Source organism: Palaemon carinicauda, chromosome 14 (genome assembly GCF_036898095.1).
Source record: "Palaemon carinicauda isolate YSFRI2023 chromosome 14, ASM3689809v2, whole genome shotgun sequence".
In the NCBI taxonomy this organism is placed as follows: Eukaryota; Metazoa; Arthropoda; class Malacostraca; order Decapoda; family Palaemonidae; genus Palaemon; species Palaemon carinicauda.
In genome coordinates this window covers 121,954,558-121,976,040 of record NC_090738.1, presented here as the reverse complement: position 1 = coordinate 121,976,040, position 21,483 = coordinate 121,954,558, and the positions used below count along the sequence as shown (strand labels likewise).

At 33.9% G+C, this 21,483-nt stretch overlaps 2 protein-coding genes across 2 annotated transcripts in view; both read left to right on the top strand.

Moving 5' to 3' along the window:
• Positions 1 to 9,498: 9,498 nt before the first annotated feature.
• Positions 9,499 to 11,354, top strand: LOC137653303 (sodium/mannose cotransporter SLC5A10-like). The gene has a single exon (XM_068386674.1). It carries the CDS (start codon positions 9,533 to 9,535, stop codon positions 11,195 to 11,197), a length of 1,665 nt encoding a protein of 554 aa, XP_068242775.1. The 5' UTR covers positions 9,499 to 9,532; the 3' UTR covers positions 11,198 to 11,354.
• A 6,348-nt stretch (positions 11,355 to 17,702) lies between these two features.
• LOC137653302 (sodium/glucose cotransporter 1-like) overlaps positions 17,703 to 21,483 on the top strand; it is a 4,717-nt gene continuing 936 nt past the window's right edge. The window contains exons 1-2 of the mRNA XM_068386673.1: positions 17,703 to 18,052; positions 19,950 to 21,483. The exon at positions 19,950 to 21,483 is cut by the window's right edge and continues 936 nt beyond it. Of these exons, the coding sequence (XP_068242774.1) occupies positions 20,294 to 21,483 (1,190 nt within the window). The 5' untranslated portion in view covers positions 17,703 to 18,052; positions 19,950 to 20,293. The remainder of the gene's footprint in view (positions 18,053 to 19,949) is intronic.

The window sequence follows — 21,483 nt, the reverse complement described above, 5'->3', positions numbered from 1 at the left end:
TCTTCACTCAGGGGGTTAACTACTGCACGGTGCTATGGTTCAGTGGCTACTTTCCTCTTGGTAAGGGTAGAAGAGACTCTTTAGCTATGGTAAGCAGCTCTTCTAGGAGAAGGACACTCCAAAATTAAACCATTGTTCTCTAGCTCTGGGTAGTACCGTAGCCTCTGTACCATGGTCTTCCATTGTCTTGGGATAGAATTTCTTGCTTGAGGGTTCACTCAGGTACACTATTCTATCAGATTTCTTTCCCTCTAATTTTTTCCCAAGTTTTTATAGTTTATATATGAAAGATCAATTTTAATGTTGTTATTTTTCTTAGAATATTTCATTTCAATTGTTTATTCCTTCTCTTATAGTTTATTTATTTCCTTCTTTCAATTCCTTACTTGGCTATTTTCCTTTTGGAGCCCTTGGGCTTATGGTATCCTGCTTTTCCAACTAGGGTAGTAGCTCAGCTAATAATAATAATAATAATAATAATAATAATAATGATAATAATAATAATAATAATTAGCATCGTTCTTTTTTCCTTCTTTTATTTTACTAAGCAACTTTAGTAAAAAAAAAAAAAAAAAAAAAAAAAGACATTTTTATATACAAACAGTGTTGGTCACATTCTCCAGTTCTACAGAAATCGAACGACCATTTCTTAACCTGGTTAATTCCTCAATTGCTTAATATGAGTAAATGGATAAGTTCAGAGTTATTCATTTTGACTGTTTTACGCAATTATACGCTTGTCCATGTGATCTCTAGAATGTAATACTTGAAGGCTCTTGGGATTTTTCAACAACCTCTTTTTACTGGGTTGCTGTGGCCTGATTGGTAACGTCTCTGCCTGGTGTTTGCCAGTCGGGGGTTCGAGTCCCGCTCAGACTCGTTAGTGCCTTTAGTGTGTGCAACCTTACCATCCTTGTGAGCTAAGGTTGGGGTGTTTGGGGGAGCCTATAGGTCTATCTGCTGAGTCATCAGCAGCCACTGCCTGGCCCTCCCTGGTCCTAGCTTGGGTGGAAAGGAGGTTTGGGCGCTGATCATATAATATATGGTCAGTCTCTAGGGCATTGTCCTAATTGCTAGGGCAATGTCACTGTCCCTTGCCTCTGCCGTTCATGAGTGACCTTTAAACCTTTTAAGGAAAACCATTTAATTGCTTGCCGCTAAACCACCGTGAAAGCTTTTTCATCTCGTCCCAACTTTTTCTTCATCTACCGTTCTTACCTGTTAATCCTGTTTAGACCATCTACGGAAGGTCATCAGCCAACCAAAGTCTCGAATCCCCAAATCGAAACCGAGTTGACACACAACACCTTCGCTACACACGCTCGCTTTCAACGGTGTACTGCAGAGGAATAAGAACTCGAAATTATTTCTGCCAAGATCGGTGATTATATATTTTACCAGACGTCACACAGCTTTGCAGTTTGAACACTTGTTCCTACTCTGCGCATAGTCATGCGCCTCCTGAATATAAATGCTGGTCCACTTCAATACGTTTTTATTTTTATTTTTTGCCTAGGCTCCTTATATTTATGAATTTTATCCATGTGACCTATTGACGTTAAAATCCTCTGGCCTACAGTGTCAACATTTCACTTCTAACTTTAATTTTGTCGCTTTATCAGTTGGATCTGAAACACACCCATTTCATCAATTTCGTCTCGCTAATAACTCTTCCAAATGATTCCTAGTGCAACTTAATTTCCTCTATGTATGGTGTTCTCTCGGGGCATGATAACACGTATTATTATTATTATTATTATTATTATTATTATTATTATTATTATTATTATTGTTATCATTATCATTATTATTGTTGTTATTACTATTATTATTATTTTTACTATTATTGTTATTATTATTATTATCATTATCATTATCATTATTACTTGCTAAGCTACAACCCTAATCGGAAAAAGAGAATGCTATAAGCCCAGGGGCCCCAACAGGGAAAATAGCCCAGTGAGGAAAGGAAACAAGGAAAAATAAAATATTTTAAAAAGAGTAACAACATTGAAATAAATATATCCTATATAAACTATAACAACTTTAACGAAACAAGAGGAAGAGAAATCAGATAGAATAGTGTGCCTGAGTGTACCCTCAAGCAAGAGAACTCTAACCCAAGAGTTGGGAAAATACAATTATGTTTTGTCATTGAGATTTTGTAAAAAGATAAAAAAAAGTCAGCCTTATATTGCTCAAATGCTTTTAATACCACCCTGTAGACCCCAAATTGCAGCTTTTGCAATACCATCCTGTTTGAGAATCAATGTTAAATAGATGATATCATTCTATAGTTAGGAATTAGAACTTAGCTAATACATACTGTTTAACGAGAAATTAAAAATATCTGTATATTATCAAATGTACCAGTTATGTAACATGTAACAATTGTAACAACTGTAACAAATGTAACAATTATAATATGTTCCACATTCGGAAGTCCAATCTTGCAGCAAATGTTTTTATGTTGAATTGGTTAACATAAGTTTCTCTTCATAGTTTATGTATGGCACATCTATTTCAACGTTATTACTCATCTTAAAATAGTTTATATCTTTAATTCATTACTTCTCATATATAGTATCTATTTCCTTATCACCATTCCTCATTGGGCTATTTGGCCTTTTGGAGCCCTTGGGTTTGTAGCATCCTGCTTTTCCAAGCAGGGTTGCAGCTTAGCTAATAATAATAATAATAATAATAATGATGATGATATTAATAATAATAATAATAATAATAATAATAATAATAATAATAATAGTTATAATAATATTAATGATAACAATAATAATAATAATAATAATAATAATAATAATAGTTATAACAATATTAATAATAATAATAATAATAATAATAATAATAATAATAATAATAATAATAATAATAATAATAGTCGCAACAAATTTAAGACAAGGTAATTTTTATTTGTCTTAAAATATTTGATAAGAGTCTGTATTCATGGACTGCTGGGCATTTAAATCACTTCAGCTAAGTTTTATGAACATTATTGTTTCATCATTGGAAGTTTTCGTAATCAGCGAGGTTGACGATGACTGAATGCTTCTAATCAAAAGCTTCACAGAAATAAATTACAGTCTGGGTCCATCTGATAAGTGCCGGATTAAACAATAACCACTTTGGGGCCGACCTAATAATTAGTCTTTGAGTTATAGCATATTATTATTATTATTATTATTATTATTATTATTATTATTATTATTATTATTATTAATTGCTAAGCTACAACCCTAGTTGGAAAAGCGGGATGCTACAAGCCCAGGGGCCCCAATAGGGAAAATGGCTCAGTGAGGAAAGGAAACAAAGAAAAATGAAATATTTTAGGAAGAGCAACGAGATTAGAATAAATATCTCCTATATAAACTATGAAAACATTAACAAACCAAGAGGAAGAGAAATAAGATAGAATAGTAGGCCCAAGTGTACCCTTAAGTAAGAGAACTCTAACCGAAAAGACAGTGGAAGACCATGGTACAGAGGCTATGGCACTACCCAAGATTAGAGAACAAGGGTTTGATTTTGTAGTGTCCCTCTCCTAGAAGAGCAGCTTACCTTAGCTAGAGAGTCTCTTTTACCCTTACAAAGAGAAAAGTTGCCACTGAACAATTACATTGAAGTAAGAAGATAATACTTAAAGTTTAAGCCTTAAACATTGCTAAAAGAAAAGTCTCTGGTAGGTAATACGGTCTATCATAGAACCATATTATACACCTCAACATCAAAATGACATTTATTATTATTATTATTATTATTATTATTATTATTATTATTATTATTATTATTATTATTATCATTATTATTATTATTATTAGCTAAGCTGCATCCCTGCTTGGAAAAGCAGGATGCTACAAACCCAAGGTCTCCAAAAGGCCAAATAGCCCAGTGAGGAAAGGAGATAAGGAAATAGATACTACATATGAGATGTAATGAATAAAAGATATAAACTATTTTAAGATGAGTAATAACGTTGAAATAGATGTGCCATACATAAACTATGAAGAGAAACTTATGTTAACCAATTCAACATAAAAACATTTGCTGCAAGATTGGACTTCCGAATGTGGAAAATATCTTAACTGGTTCCTTTGGTGATATACAGTTATTTTTATTTTCTCTTTAAACGGTATGTATTAACTAAGTTCTAATTCTTAACTATAGAGCAAATGGACAAACCAACCAATGAAAGTTAAGGAATAGTCGGAACTGGATGTCCAAATATGTATATGAAGCGATCTGTTACTCTTCACAGTTATGAATGGGCTTCGCACACGTTTCAGAATACAAATACCTAGTTTTTGGAGGACTATTTATTCTTATTAACTGTGTGATTAAAGAAGCTATATGTGTTTTAAGATATAAATGTGACAAGAGGGCGCTGCATCATACTTCCTTTCCAGTACCCTTCGTTTGGCAGTGGTGCCACATTGTTTACAACTGGAACAGGAGTCAAGTCTTAAAAAACGCATCTATCGGTGTGATTATTTTAATTGAGAGTAGTTAGAAAGGGGAAATGGAATAATAATAAAAACAAATAGGTCTCACGGAAATCCATGATGTGGCAGAAACTCCTTTCACTTTCCAAACAGGATTGTATGATTATTTTGCACGTTGGACTCCCTCCTGCATCCAAACAGGATTTCAGTAGGTTGCGAGGCGAGGTGAAGAGGAGAATTCTTTTAAAAAGAGACTGTCAAACAATTGGATACAATTGTACGAAAATTATTCAAATTAGAAAAGCATAGAACGGACATCGCTGGACATTACAAGTAAGGATACTTTCTCGCATTTTTTTTTCTATTATTATTATTATTATTCACCACTTCTTCCTTTATCTTTCTTTCTTGAAATGACCTACACTTTTGGTAGATGTCAAGGATAATGATAATCTCAAAGGTAGAAGAGAAAAAAGTAATTTCGGTTTGTATCACAAAATAGCAATATACATATCATGCAAAAATAAAACTTTGATCTCAATAAATCATTATTGGTAATTTTTCCCTTAATGAATAAGCATTTCATAGATGCCATAAGTATTCATTTTGAAACACAAGAAACAGAAATCATACTGGGCTTAAATACCACCAAACGAAGAAATTCTGTCTTGCCTAGATTGAAAGATCAGGAGAAAGTGAAAGTTATTGGAACCCACTTGCAGATAGAGCTTAAAACAGAAGGAAAATTGGCCGGACGAAAGACTTTTTACAACCATTAGAGTTCAGTCATATCCAAAATATTAATACATAGACCTAAATATATATGCATGCATCCATGCACAAACGTATATAGATTTATATATATATATATATATATATATATATATATATATATATATATATTTGTGTGTGTGTACATATATATATATATATATATATATATATATATATATATATATATATATATATACACACATATATATATATATATGTGTGTATATATATATATATATATATATATATATATATATATATATATATATATGTACTGTATATATATATACTTTCAGGTAATATATAAGATGTGTTTATAAAACATCGATTAGTGTTCTCAATTAAAAAAGGGCCCATCAATTTTCATGCAAAAAAAAAAATCATAGAGAAGAGCATCTCCTAGACTCACTAAAAACAGAATTGAAAAATCTCTGAAGGAAATCTTTGATAATAAATTCCACTATTGTAAACCATCAAAGCCTTGTGAAATTTCATACAAATACGTAAAACTGACTAGTTATTATTATTATTATTATTATTATTATTATTATTATTATCATTATTATTATTATTATTAATTGCTAAGCTACAACCCTAGTTGGAAAAGCAGAATGCTATAAGCCCAGGGGCTCCAACAGGGAAAATAGTCCAGTGAGGAAAGGAAACAAGGTAAAATAAAATATTTTAAGAACAGTAACATTAAAATAAATATCTCATATAAACTATAAAAACGTCAGCAAAAGAAGATCAAGCGAAATTAGATAGAATAGAGTACCCGAGTGTACCATCAAGCAAGAGAACTCTAACCCAAGATAGTGGAAGACCAAGGTACAGAGGTTATGGCACTACCCAAGACTAGAGAACAATAGTTTGATTTTGGAGTGTCCTCCTAGAAGAGCTGCTTACATTTTCTGCCTTTGGAGGAGGTATGCTCAGCGAAGGCTTCGTAGTATATTGTTTTTAATAGAGAATAAACAAGATTACTTATTATTAAATTCAACCTAACCGTAAAATTTGAGTTTATGTATCTTCAATTCCAAATATCAGATGTCACAGGAAATACATTTAAGAAATTATTCTCGAAGGTCTATTATTTCGAAGGATGAAGTGGATTTCCTGCTATTATCTCATTAGGAAATGTTTAAAAAAAATCAGCCTTTATGGATTCAATCATCGAGATATCAAAATATTTATAATATAATATAGCAAAATTTATCTTCAAATAAACGCAATTAGTTCAATAACATTTTGATTTGACTACATTTACAAAACAAAATTTTTTTTTTTCAAAACAAAAGACTTCTCAAAATAATCCTTATTTATTTTCATAGAGGGAATTTGGATTGCTTTCAATTACATAGAAAATAATTAATAACGTAGGTGTTGTCAAGTGGGATTTTTCAAATTTAAACTTAATTAGTGTATGAGGGAACTACTTGAGCACTGTTATTGGTATGGGCCCCGTTTCTTTCATAATGATATATGCGCACAATTCTTTACACGTTCATATATTCCTTGGTTTGATTATATTTACCGTAAACAAATATATACATATGCATGTATATACAGTATGATATATATATATATATATATATATATATATATATATATATATACATATATATATATATATATATATATATATATGTATGTATGTACTGTATGTATATAGATATATACATGTACATATATATATGTATATGTATATATACAGTATATATATATATATATATATATATATATATATATATATATATATATATATTTATACATATGTATGTACATATATATATATATATATATATATATATATATATATATATATATATATACTGTATACAGTGTACTCACTCCTATACACAGTATACAGTATATATATATATATATATATATATATATATATATATATATATATATATATATATATATACTGTATACAGTATATAGAAGTGAGTACATTTTTATATCTATTTCCTCCACTACTGTAACAACTACCTAAAAACTCTAGGTCCTCCATACCGAAGGTGAAAGCTGTAGAAAGAGATAGTCGGCTTTCTATGTCCAATCTAGTAAGTAGTTTATCCTTAGAAGTAACAGGCTGTGGCCTGATTGGTAACGTCTTGCCTGTTGTTTGCCGGTCGGGGGTTCGAGTCCCGCTCAGACTCGTTAGTTCCATTAGTGTCTGTTACCTTACCATCTTTGTGAGCTAAGGTTTGGGGGGGGGAGCCTATAGGTCTATCTGCTGAGTCATCAGCAGCCACTGCCTGGCCCTCCCTGATCCTAGCTTGGGTGGAGAGGAGGCTGGGGGGCTGATCATATGATATATGGTCAGTCTCTACGGCATTGTCCTGATTGCTAGGGCAATGTCACTGCCCCTTACTGCTGCCATTCATAAGCAACCTTTAAACTCTATCCAAATTGAGAAGGTAAGACAAATATTGAAATCAACTTTTAATCATTCGACTCTGGGGTCGTGTAAGCAGGAAAGCAAAGATGATAATTGTGGCATGTTTTCGTATATGTCATCAGTTTGGAGGTAAGCGTGTGACAATATCCTATAGCAGGTGAAATAAGTTCAAACTTCATTGTAGTTACCTAACATAAAACCCACAGTTATGTTAAAGGTTATAGGAAAAGCTTCTTCGTCTCAAATTGCTTGCGGTGATAGTCACACATTATATATATATATATATATATATATATATATATATATATATATATATATATATATATATATATATATATATATTTCCAATTTTACAAAGGCAGAGGCAATATCTACACTATTAGGTTTTTAATTTATTGCGAATGATAAACCATACCCCAAAGCCTTTTTTACTTCACTTTATACAGGTTTATCAGACAAATTTATAACACAATTATCTTGAAAATTCTTGTTCCAATTACTTGCCTGTATTACTCATCGGCAGTGCTCAAAGTCCCTCTACACACACACACACACACACATACACACACACACACGCACACACATCCACTCACACTTCACTATTTATCTCTTTCTCTTCCACATACTTTCCGTCTTCTTTATCATTAAAACCCCATTTTCACAACCTCCTCTACAACATATTTCCTTCTTTTTATATGTCTCTCTCGTTTCTCATAGTTACTTTTAGAAATGTACATTTTTCAGTAACTTTCACATCCTTCATTCTTTCCATATGATCGAAAATCCTGAAAAAAAAAAAACCTGATTTATCCTTTCACCTTCGGTAACATTTCTTTCTCTACATCAGATATACAAAACAAGCAATATATTTAATCAGGTCCAATATTATTTCTCGTTTATTGGCATTCAGATTCCTCATTTGGTTCTACAATTCCCTCTTACTTTCCTCCTTTATCTTTCTATTATCCATTTGCTCTCGTGTCCTTACTCTTAATCACATATGCTCTCAACTTTCTACTCTTATAAACACTTTGAAACAATACCAATAGTATCTGCAATTTCTTTTTACTATACTGTAATTTCAGGTGTAAATCATGCCACTTCAACATCTTGAATGATAATTCTTCCTTTCATAGATATTCCTTGAAACTCACCTCTCTTCTTTTTTCAAAAATTTTCTAACATAAAATGTGACATTTATTTTATCTCTGTTTCTTATTCAATTCTAAAAAATCTTCTCTTTTTTTCCCCAACAGGTTTCCTTCTACAAATGAAATTTGTTCTGAAGAAATTTCTTAAGAATCCCTCAGTCAAGTGGTAACAGCATGGAATAGTACCAAAATATGGGAAATTTATTCAAGTGACTGAACTGAAAGACATACCTGATGGTTTATTTCAGAGTACATAAACTATTCATATTTCTACTCCCTATTGGTTATGAAAGAACAGGACACTATGCTACTGAAGTGATACAACACACATGATGTCCTTCACTGTATATTCTGCATTAGTATTGCGTAGCCTAAGAGCTCATTGAGATGGATTTCTGACTTTATCAGTTCATTTCCAATCATCCCAATCATTGCAAATGATTAAGGACTTCCATAGAACGGCTTTATCCTGTGGCAGTATAACTTTGGTTAATGATTCTAACTTGAGCTTTATCCTATGACAGCTTGACTTGTGACAATACTCCTAACCTAAGCCTTCGCTTGTATAACGGCTTTATCCTATGGCAGTTTAACTTTGGTCGTTGATTCTAACTTGGGCTTTATCCTATGACAGCTTGACTTGTGACAATACTCCTAACCTAAGCCTTCGCCTGTGACAACTTGACTTGTATTGGAGCAAAAGAGTTATAAGGTACATTAGAATTTCTTACTCTGAATATTCCGAAATGGACACTGATAGTAACTCTACCAGTGGTGTTGAAAACAGATCTCATCAATTTGGTAATGGAAGCAATTTCTCAGAAGAAACTTTTGCTGCAGGCTTGCACATAGTAGATGGTGCAATCGTTGTATCTTATCTGATTCTATCTGTCTGTCTGGGTCTTTACTTGAGTAGAAAACATGAAACAGCAGCTGATTATTTTCTTGCAGGTCGATCTACATCGTGGCCTTTCGTCGGTCTGTCGCTGTTTGCCTCTGATATTTCTAGTTCATCCTTAGTTGGTCTTGCAGGCGATGCCTATACAACTGGAATCTCTGTTTTTAATTACGTCTGGATGGCATCAGTTTCTCTGATCTTCGTTGCCATTTTCTTCATTCCCACCATCCTTCAACTAGAGCTATACACAATGCCTGAGTATCTGGAACGCCGGTACAATGCTGCAACACGGTATTACTTGTCCAGTTTAACTGTGCTAATCAGCATTATTGGTAGCATTGCTAGTGGTTTGTATGCTGGATCTTTGGTCATGATTATGATTTTCCCACAGCTGGAGATTTGGCAATCAATAGCCATACTTGCAGTGATATCAGGTATTTATACAGTTAGTGGAGGGTTAAAGGCTGTTATTTACACCGATGCTTTTCAGTCTGTGGTTCTGCTTCTCGGCTCTGTGATGATTTCAATTTACGCCCTGATTGAAGCTGGCGGGTGGAATAATGTAAAGTCGTCAGTACCAGCCGAGTTTTTCAGTCTGATCAGACCAGTGGATGACCCCGGTGTGCCTTGGACGGGTCTCATAACAGGTCTTCCAATGCTTGGACTCTATTATTGGTGCTGCCACCAGACGATTGCCCAAAGAATTCTTAGCTCTAAGGATGCCAATCAAGGAAGATTAGGTTGTTTATTAGCAGGGGTCCTCAGGATACCTGTGCTGTTTATAATGGTGTTGCCAGGTACGATGGCTAAAGTTATTTACCCGAACTTACCAAAGGGTGATCTTGTGTATCCAATGATGTTGTTCAAACTCTTACCGACAGGTGTCCGGGGAATTGTTCTATCGGGGTTCATAGCTGCTCTAATGTCGCAGGTTGACTCGATTCTCAATTCCACCTCAACATTAGTTACGATGGACTTTATTAGGAAACTCAAACCAGACTTGAAAGACAAACAGCTCATGAACATAGGTAGGGTACTGACTTTTGTCTTCATGGTCATCTCCGTTTGCTGGGCTCCGACACTCCAGAGTTTTACTTCACTCTACAAATATTCACAAAAGGTTTTATCGTACATGATACCTCCCATTGTTGCAGTGTATATGGGTGGATTCTTCTGGAAAGGGGCAAATATCTATGGAGCAATTACCTCCCTCGTTCTCGGCAATATATGGGGAGTTGCATTCTTTGTAATCATTGAGGTTATGGAACTGTTCAAGCTGCATTTTCTACATACGGCAAGCATTTTGTTTGTATTATCCTTTCTTTCATTGGTTGCAGTAAGTTTGATCGTTGCAAAACCCTTAACAGAAGAAAATCTTAAAGTTGTATGGTCCAAAGAACAACTTGTTGAAGAGTTCAAATCGTTTAAAGAATTGCCACTCTGGAAGAATTACTGGCTTTACTGTATATTACTGATAATAGCAACTCTAATCGTGGTAGGTATATTTTGGTGAAAAACGGAAAAAAAAACACATTTGTGCCATATTAAGAGATGTTTCAAGAATTTTTCAGCATGAAATCAAAATGTACCTAATGCGAAGATGCCTTTTTTTTTAATTCAAACTTAATATATTGTTAATCTCTGGAAGAAAAATATAACTTAGTAAAGAATGACCAGTGTTCGACAAATCTTTTATTCTACTCCTTACATTCTTTCAGCCTAATATAAACTTTCTGGTGTATTTCACGCAACAAAATAATTTCTTAATCACCACCACTTTATTTATCAAATTATTAGGCTAAGAGATTTCCTCAGATGATTGAAAAAGTATATAAATTCGGCATAATATGTCAAGAAGTCAGCAACCTTCTCTTTCACCGGAAACTTATTTCCTAATTCTATTGAATGTCTATAAACAGTTTAAGAATCCGTTGTTCATTATATATTTTCAATACGGCGGTATATTTCATCGAATGACTTAAAAGCTTCCACTTATGGGAACATTTACTTAGAGGAAATATGTGTTTGCTTTGCATGATCGAATAAATCGAACACATTAAGTTCTCTCTCTCTCTCTCTCTCTCTCTCTCTCTCTCTCTCTCTCTCTCTCTCTCTCTCTCTCTCTCTCTCTCTCTCTCGTGTAAACATTTGACCTCCATCTCAAACGAGTTTGCATAAGCATATAAAGCAAGAGAGGTTTATCTGAAATTTGCTTTTAGGAAGGTTTGCACGACATTCCTCTCTCTCTCTCTCTCTCTCTCTCTCTCTCTCTCTCTCTCTCTCTCTCTCTCTCAAGACAATCATCAATCTTCTTTTGTATATGATGGAATGAGAAATCAATTTTTATCCATTTAAATGCAATAATGATGATAATTGCATAGAAATAACAAGAACAATGAAAATACTCAATAGCATTATCATCATTGCAGCAGCAATTGTAGGAAGAGTACTAGAAGCTGGCGAAGTTCAGAGTTATATATTTTGTAATTCTGTATCTTTGAAAAGCTGCAAGGTTTGGAACAGTTCAGATGTTCAAGTGGTTATAAATGATGAAAGCTCTCACGAACATTTTAATGAGAGAGAGAGAGAGAGAGAGAGAGAGAGAGAGAGAGAGAGAGAGAGAGAGAGAGAGAGAGAGAGAGAGGGGGGGGGGGTGTTAATGAAACGATGCAGGAGTATAATACGATTAATTCCATGCGTGTTTTTCCAAGTATTCTTTAATGAAAGGTTATACAGTAGAATGACTGGCTATACTGCAAATTTGCTGGATTCAAAGTTATAATGCCAACACGCAGCTTCGGCCTGAGAGTCGCCATATTTGGTTGTAAGTATATTGCCGTTCTCTAAAGAATATTATTATTATTATTATTATTATTATAAACCAGTTTGGCTAGGGCATTGTGCCATTTCTCATAAGATTGTTTTGAAAGTTTTTCACCCAATAAAGTTGAACAGATGCAAAAGCTGAGACACATGCCTATGAAAAAAACAAAACAAGAAAACAGTCACTGGGAGATGAATGGATGCTAAATAGAACCAGAATCTACAGATAGTATAAATCTATAAAGAAAACTAGAGAACACTCCAGGCAGAATTCGCAATACGTGTTCCCACAACAGACGTTCCTACTAAAAGAAAAAAAAAAAAAAAAAGAAGATCGAGACCTGAAGGCCAATAGAGTTGCTGATATATTAGTACCCCAGTTTATCTCGTTTAATGAAAAATAGTTATTCTCTGACAGATGTAGCATTCATTTTTATTATTACGCGTCGTTGCCATAAGTTCTTATAGTTCAGCAATGGATTATTATTGTTATTATTATTATTAATTGCTAAGCTACAACCCTAATTGGAAAAGCAGGATGCTATAAGCCCAGGGGCCCCAACAGGGAAAATAGTCCAGTGAGGAAAGGATACAAGGAAAAATAAAGTATTTTAAAAACAGTAACAGCATTAAAATAAATATTTCATATATAAACTTTAGATAATTTAACAAAACAAGAGGAAGAGAAATTAGATGGAATAGTATGCCCGAGTGTACCCTCAAGTAAGAGAACTCTAACCCAAGACAGTGGAAGACCATGGTACAGAGCCTATGGCACTACCCAAGACTATAAAACAATAGTTTGATTTTGGAGTGTCCTTCTCCTAGAAGAGCTGCTTACCATAGCTAAAGAGTCTCCTCTACCCTTACCAAGAGGAAAGTAGCCACTGACGAATTACAGTCCAGTAGTTAACCTATTAGGTAAAGAAGAATTGTTTGGTAATCTCAGTGTTGTCAGATGTATGAGAACAGAGGAGAATCTGTAAAGAATAGGCCAGACTATTTAGTGTATGAGTAGGCAAAGGGAAAGTGAACCGTAACCAGAGAGAAGGATCCAATGTAGTACTCTTTGGCCAATCAAAGGACCCCATAACTCTCTGGCGGTAGTATCTAGTGGGAGTAATAAACTGTTACTATCTGCCATCTAACTATCCTTGTGAGCTGAGGATGAGGGTTTTGGGGGAGCCTACAGGTCTACCGGCTAAGTCATCTGTAGCCATTACCTGACCCTCCCTGGTCCTAGGGCGGGTGGAGAGGGGCTTAAGGCTTGTAGCCTCACACACAAGAACTAATTGTAATGAAATTGAATTGGCCCATTTTCTTAATTTAATCCTCAAAATGTGGCATGGTCTTCGTAATCAGACAGTTGAATCTGTGGAACTTCAAAAGTTCAAACTTGTCGCGGATGTTTTTTTTTTTTTTTTTTTTTTTTTTTTTTTTTTTTTTTTTTTCAGTTAATATATGAAAGATCTATTTTAATGTCGTTACTGTTCATAAGTTATTTCATTTTAATTGGTCATTACTTTGTTTTACTATTCCCTATTTAATCGAGAAGTGTCCGCGTCTCTCTCTCTCTCTCTCTCTCTCTCTCTCTCTTCATTCACATATAACAGAATGAAGAGAAAGACTGAGCAGGCACAATAAGTTAAAAATTCTGTAGGGAGTTGAGGGCTGCAGCGTTATTGATGAGACTTCATGGAATGAATGTGAGTAGCATCTTTAAAGTCACTTATTCACGAATTAAATAGCTTTTAATTTTCCAAACTAATGCTCTTGCATTGTTACATTTTCCCCTACAATCCCTCATACACACACACACACACACACACACACACACATATATATATATATATATATATATATGTGTGTGTGTGTGTGTGTGTGTGTACGTGTACCCATATTAGGTTGGTTTGCTGTGAGCGATCAGCCAAAAGACTCTCACCATCACCAATCTGCAGTCGGCCAGCAGGGTCATGAAAACTGGTCAAGCCCCAAACATGAAAAATGACAGGTCTGAGGCCTTTGTCCCGCAGTTGACTTGAAACGGCAACATTTGTTGTTGTTGTTGTTGTTGTTGTTTGAGTATACATATTAATGCATCTGGAGTGTTAAATATCTAAAAGAAACTCTCCAAAACTTATCAAATCAAACACCAGTCTTCAACACTTCAGACAGAATGTTACATCAGGTGCACTATTTTAATACATAGATTCGTCTACTAGATTAGACACGAACCAATTTCGAAAGATCAACTAAATTAAGCTTTCTAGATAAGAAAGAAAGAAAATAATGGAGAAAACGATAAATTTTGAACAGAATGCTCTTAATATAAAGCAAAACAAAAGAAGTTTTTTTAAATACAGACGTTCCAATTCGTTCAATATAAATGAAGAGGAAAATTAAACGTTGCTCAAATGAATTTTTGTCAGCAAAGATAAAAGGAAATTTCATTTTTCGTGATTATTTTTGGAGCATCTGATCTTTTTTAACGAACATTGAATAAAAATAAAAATTACAGTCTATCAACATGATTATTTGAGGTAATTAAAACTATGCAAGACTTACCTAATACAATTCTTTAGATATAATTCAAAGTCAACTATATCTATTACTAACTAACATCTCTATAAGCAAAAACAACAAGCTCTTTATGTAAGTAACCTGATGCTTATTGACATAGAACAAATTAAACTTATTCGTAAATAACTTGATTATTTATTCATGTAAAGATAAAGCAAATTAATTCTTTAGGTAAAAAGAAAATATACCGACGTAGAATGATTTATTGTTAATTTGTTCTCATCATCTATTTCTTTCCTTATTTCCTTTCCTCACTTGGCTATTTTTCCCTATTGGAGCTCTTGGGCTTATATCATCTTGCTTTTCCAGCTAGGGTTGTAGCTTGGCTAATAATAATAATAATAATAATAATAATAATAATAAGCCACCGGAATCTTTTTATCATAATAAATAATAGTAACAGCAACAGAAAATAATGTTATATGATAAGGTAGGATAATACAGCCGCCATGATTAATTCAAAGATAAAACAAAAACAGGTGTTTCTTTGGTTGGTTCAATACATAGTTATTTCAACCCATCTTTAGTTACAACCGTCGCCTCTTTCGTAATTTCTAGATAGTACGTTGGCCAGGGCACCAGCCACCCATTGAGATACTGCCACTAGGGAGTTATGGGGTCCTTTGACTAGCCAGACAGTGCTACATTGGATCCTTCTCTCTGGTTACCGTTCACTTTTCCTTTGCCTACACATACACCGAATAACTGGCCTATTCTTTACAGATTCTCCTCTGTCCTCATACACCTGACAACACTGAGATTACCTAACAATTCTTCTTCACCCAAGGGGTTAACTACTCCACCGTAATTGTTAGGTGGCTACTTTCCTCTTGGTAAGGGTAGAAGATACTCTTTAGGTATGGTAAGCAGTTCCTAGTTTAGGAGAAGGACATTCCAAAATCAAATCATTGTTCTCTAGTCTTGGGTAGTGCCATAGCCTATGTACCATGGTCTTCACTGTCTTAGGTTAGAGTTCGCTTACTTGAGTGTACACTAGGGCACACTATTTTATCTAATTTCTCTTCATCTTCTTTTGTTGACGTTTTTATAGTTTATATAGGAAATATTGTTTAGGTGTTGTTGCTGTTCTTAAAATATTTCATTTTTCCTTGTTTCCTATCCTCACTGGGATATTTTCCCTTTTGGAGCCCTTGGGCTTATAGCATCCTGCTTTTACAACTAGGGTTGTAGCTTAGCAAGTAATAATAATATATAATAGTAATAATGATAATAATAATAATGATAATAATAATAATAACAATAATAATAATGATATCTATCCTTTCTATCCCCATTTCTCTTTTTTTTTACGATCGTGGTCTAGTAAAGGACATAACATTGCTCTAGTTTCTCTAGAAAACGAAAAGAAAGACTTCGTCACCAATCACAACTTTGCCCAGAATTTATGCCATTGACCTGTTGTTTACATTGGTAAAAAAAAAAAAAAAAAAAAACTTAATTTATTATTCATCTCGTCGTTGTATATTCAACATGTATAACTCGTAATTCTACTCCTTGCTATCATCTGATAAAAAGAAAACTGCCACAGTTGTTACCCGTCGCGACAGGTGTTTTGTAATTCGTCAGCTATGCTGTTTTTCTTTTCTTAAATATAATACAATACTTTGAGCTCAGCATTTTTCCCCAATGCATTATTCGTTGCCAAACTGTATTCAGCTTTATAACCTTCATACACAGTTATAAAGCAAATCTCACTATGTGGAACTTCAAAAGTTCAAACTTGTATCAATTATTATATTTTTCTTTTTTTGTTGAACAGACTGACTAAGATTCTTTTCATAGTTTATATATGAAAGATCTATTTTAATGTTGCTACTGTTCTTGAATTATTTTACTTCAATTATTCATTACTTCTCTTGAAGTTTGTTTATTTCCTTATTTCCTTTCCTCACCGGGCTTTTTTTACCTGTTGGAGCCCCGGGGCTTATAGCAGCGGGCTTTTCCAACTAGGATTGTAGCTTATAGTGATAATAATGAGCGTATGATGTATATTCAACCAAAATGATAAGATTTTAAGATATGGCATTATTCAAAACTCGCAATATTGTTTTAAACATCAATAAAAAAAAAAATTTTTGTATGCAAATAGGAGTATTCATTTGAAATAAATAGAGTAAAAACAATAACTGGCAACTAGCATTTGTCCTTCAGAGACCCTGACAAAAAGGAAAAAAAAAAAACTATTTCCTAATTTTGTTCTCTATACGTGTAAAATTTTTGCTATGTCATTTCTCTTAATTATTTATCAAGGTACCACCCTGTGTTTACGGCATAATTAAAAGAGATATATGAATCAACAATTAATCAGGTTAGTACGTGTGTCTTCTGATTAATGACAGCCATGCACAGAATGCAAGAAATATAAGAAATATTTTCTCGAAATTGATACGTAGCTGTCTTTGCAATATTCCCCAACCGATAATAATAACAATAATGAAAGCTTGTCAACTCAATCGGCTTTGTATGCGTGCAATAAAGAAACGTCCGGAAACCGAACATTAGTCCTTGTGCTTCTAGTTAAGAAGAGCCAAGCATAGTGAGGAAGTTGCTTGCCCCCCTCCTCCTCCGAACCCCCGAAACCCCTTCAGTTACCAAAACGAATCCGATTGAATCATATAACAAAACAAACGTATGTTTACCCATGATGACAAAGACAAGAAAAGAAGTAACTTGATTTCAGTTACTTAAACCCGTTTTCCGCTGTACGATTCTTCCGCTTTTGAACGAATTTCTTCGTTTACGAGTCGGCAACAGAGAAGCTCGCTTCCAGACTATACATTCCAGACGTTCCAGTACTTGCTGGGCGACTGCAAAACACTCTTGGAAGGTCGTAGTTCGTGTCTTAGGAGATACGCAACTTGTAAAGAAACGTAGAGTACTGCACTTCCGAACACGTAACAAGTACACCAGTAAGATCAAGAATAGGATCATCACATTAGAATAGGTAAGGAAATATCACTGTACATTGTACTGCGTAGGATATCTCATAATTTATCAGTCAGGTGGTGTTTGAGGATGCGCATACACTTGAAGAATTCCATCAGGGATGACATAATTTCAAAAAGTAAATCCCCTTTAAATTCTAAAACCTTTATCATAAAGCAAATTCAAAATGTGTGAATAATTGAGAAGTCCAGGCGCCCTGTCAATCATTACAAATGCATGTTACGAGTGAATATGACGATTAGATAATATATTCATGCGTTTAATTATCTCTAGAGCAAAATTACGAACATTTCATTGAAAATGGTTTATTTTTGAACAACATTTGACTTTCAAGAGTCTCTTCGAATTTGGTTAAAGGAATGAAGTTATTAGAAAATTACAAAATTTACGAATATTGAAGAGTAAGAACTGTCAGTCGGCGAGGTCAAAACATCTGTTGACTTCTCTCTCTCTCTCTCTCTCTCTCTCTCTCTCTCTCTCTCTCTCTCTCTCTCTCTCTCTCTCTCTCTCTCTCTCTCTATGAGCATGGATTACGTACTTCCTCAAGTACCATCAGAAATAATTCTTTCCCTGGGATACGAGAATACGCCTCTATTTACCTTACTGGCAACCGGAAGCTGTCTTGAGAATGTGCCTTTGTTATGGTAATTATGGAAAATACAAAACATCTGCGTAATATTTCTGCTAGTAATTTTTTTTATGGGCTAGTAGCAGTTACTAGCGCTTCGCATCGTTGGTCTCCAGTTTTGTAATATAAACAATGATCAAAGTAATAGCAAACAACTGTAATATAGATAACAGCTGTTGTTATTGTTGTTTAAATGACAACGTTCATGTCTATCAATACTGCTGTAAAAACGTAGATACAATAACAATGAAAAAATGAGTTTCCGCTCAATATATTTCACAAGGTTCATGACTGGTGAACTAACTAACTCTTTACTTGATGTTAACAAAATGATAAATGTCAGATTGAATTTGTGAAAACATTATATATATATATATATATATATATATATATATATATATATATATATATATATATATATATATATATATATATATACATATGTGCGTGTGCATATATATATTTGTGTGTATATATATATATATATATATATATATGTATATATATATATATATATATATATATATATATATATACGTATATATATGTATATATATATATACATATATATATATATATATATATATATATATATATATTATATATATATCTATATATATATATTCATATATATGTATACATATACGCATATATACAATATATATATATATATATATATACATATATATATATATATATATATATATATATATATATATACATATAAAGTATCCAGAAGTCTTTTCAGGGAGAGTGTTCCTGCTCTATTTTCTAATCAACATAATCATGAGAGTTGACACATTTTTTTTTATTTGCGTTAAACCTCATACTCATGCATAATGAAGACAACATACTTTCCATATTTTATTTATTTTTTATCATATCTTTTAACTGGATCCCTTCAAGTACAAGAGTATATAAGAAATGTTGTAGTCTATTCCAAGTAAGAACTATATGCAATAGATCAAAGGACACCATGGTGGGTATGTAGGTATAAATTACCTTTGTAAGAATCAACTTAATAACACATTCATATTCTTTACCTTTTCAAACTACTAATCAAAGTAAAATGAAGTAATAATTAACGTCCATTTTTTAACAAATTAAGTTTAAAAAATACATTTCATTAAGAAATGGTCTCATTTAAGCCAAAGGTGAGCTGAATGGACAGCAGTTCAAGCTCGTTAAGATGCTAATTTTTCATCTAATTGACATTAGCCTCAAGAAACGTGCTGTATAATCATACCTATTTTACATTTCATTTCAGATTCCAAATGACGGAACAAGATTCGAAGCCATCTCAAACCAAAACTTTACCTGCATCGATATGTGATTATCATGTTTGAAAAAAATATCTCCAAAAATGTTGCAATAACTGTAGAATTATTCAACCCAAATGAAAAAGAGGTTAAAAAGTGCGTGATAAGCTAAGAAAAGAGAGTGAGAGGGAACATTGTTGCAAGTGATTATTAAATCTAGTTTCTCAACTTTTGAATACCAGTAGCGAAAATATCATGAATTCACTTTAAAAGATTAGATAATTATGTGCATGCGTACATCCTGAGTACTCTGGTTATGTGATACTGACTGACTTTCCGAGAAGAGTTCACAATGGCCACAGAATACAATTTCACACAGATATATTGCAATTTCTCCTCTCAAAGTAGGAACCAGTCTGATTGCTCTGATGATGCTATCCGTTTACAAATAATAGACATAGTCATCGTAATCTTATATCTAGTAATGTCTATGGCCTTAGGCTTTTACCTCAGTACGAAACACGAAACAGCAGCTGACTACTTCTTAGCCAGTCGGTCAACAAAATGGCCTTTTGTGGGCTTATCTCTATTTGCCTCCAATGTCTCCAGTTCGTCTTTGGTTGGCCTCGCAGGGGATGCTTATAGCACTGGAATTTCTGTGTACAATTATGAATGGTTCGCAACCATCGTGCTCATCTTCATAGCGGTGATGTGTATTCCGAATATGCTGGAAATGGAGCTCTTCACAATGCCTGAATTTCTGGAAAAGCGGTACAACGTTGGAACAAGGTACTACTTCTCCCTGTTGACTATATTCCTCAATATTTTTGGTGGGGTAGCTGGTAGCCTATATGCTGGAGCACTGGTCTTGAAAATGATTTTTCCCAAGTTGGAATTGTGGCACACAATAGCCATACTTGCAGTCATAGCCGGGGTATATACGATCACTGGTGGGCTGAAAGCAGTGATTTACACAGACGCATTGCAAGCCATAATCTTACTTTTCGGCTCTTTGATGATATCAGCATATGCCTTGGTAGAAGCTGGAGGTTGGCATGCAGTCAAAGAAGAGGTACCACCAGATTTTTTAAGCCTAGTGAGGCCTGTCGACGACCCAGGTGTCCCATGGACAGGGTTAATAACAGGTCTTCCATTGCTTGGCTTGTTTTATTGGTGTTTCAACCAGACTATTGCCCAGAGAGTCCTTAGCTCTAAGGATGTCAGCCATGGGAGGATAGGATGCCTACTTGCCGGACTTCTGAAGCTACCTGTACTCTTCATAATGGTTCTACCAGGTACAATGGCTAAGGTTATCTACCCTGATTTGCCAAAAGCTGATTTTGTGTACCCTATTTTGTTGTTAAACCTTTTACCGACTGGGGCACTTGGTATTGTGCTCTCCGGGTTTCTCGCAGCTCTGATGTCACAAGTCGACTCCATCCTCAACTCTACATCAACGTTAGTCACAATGGATTTCGTCAAGAAATTCAAGCCAGACTTGCAGGACAGGCAACTCATGAACATTGGCAAATTTATAACATT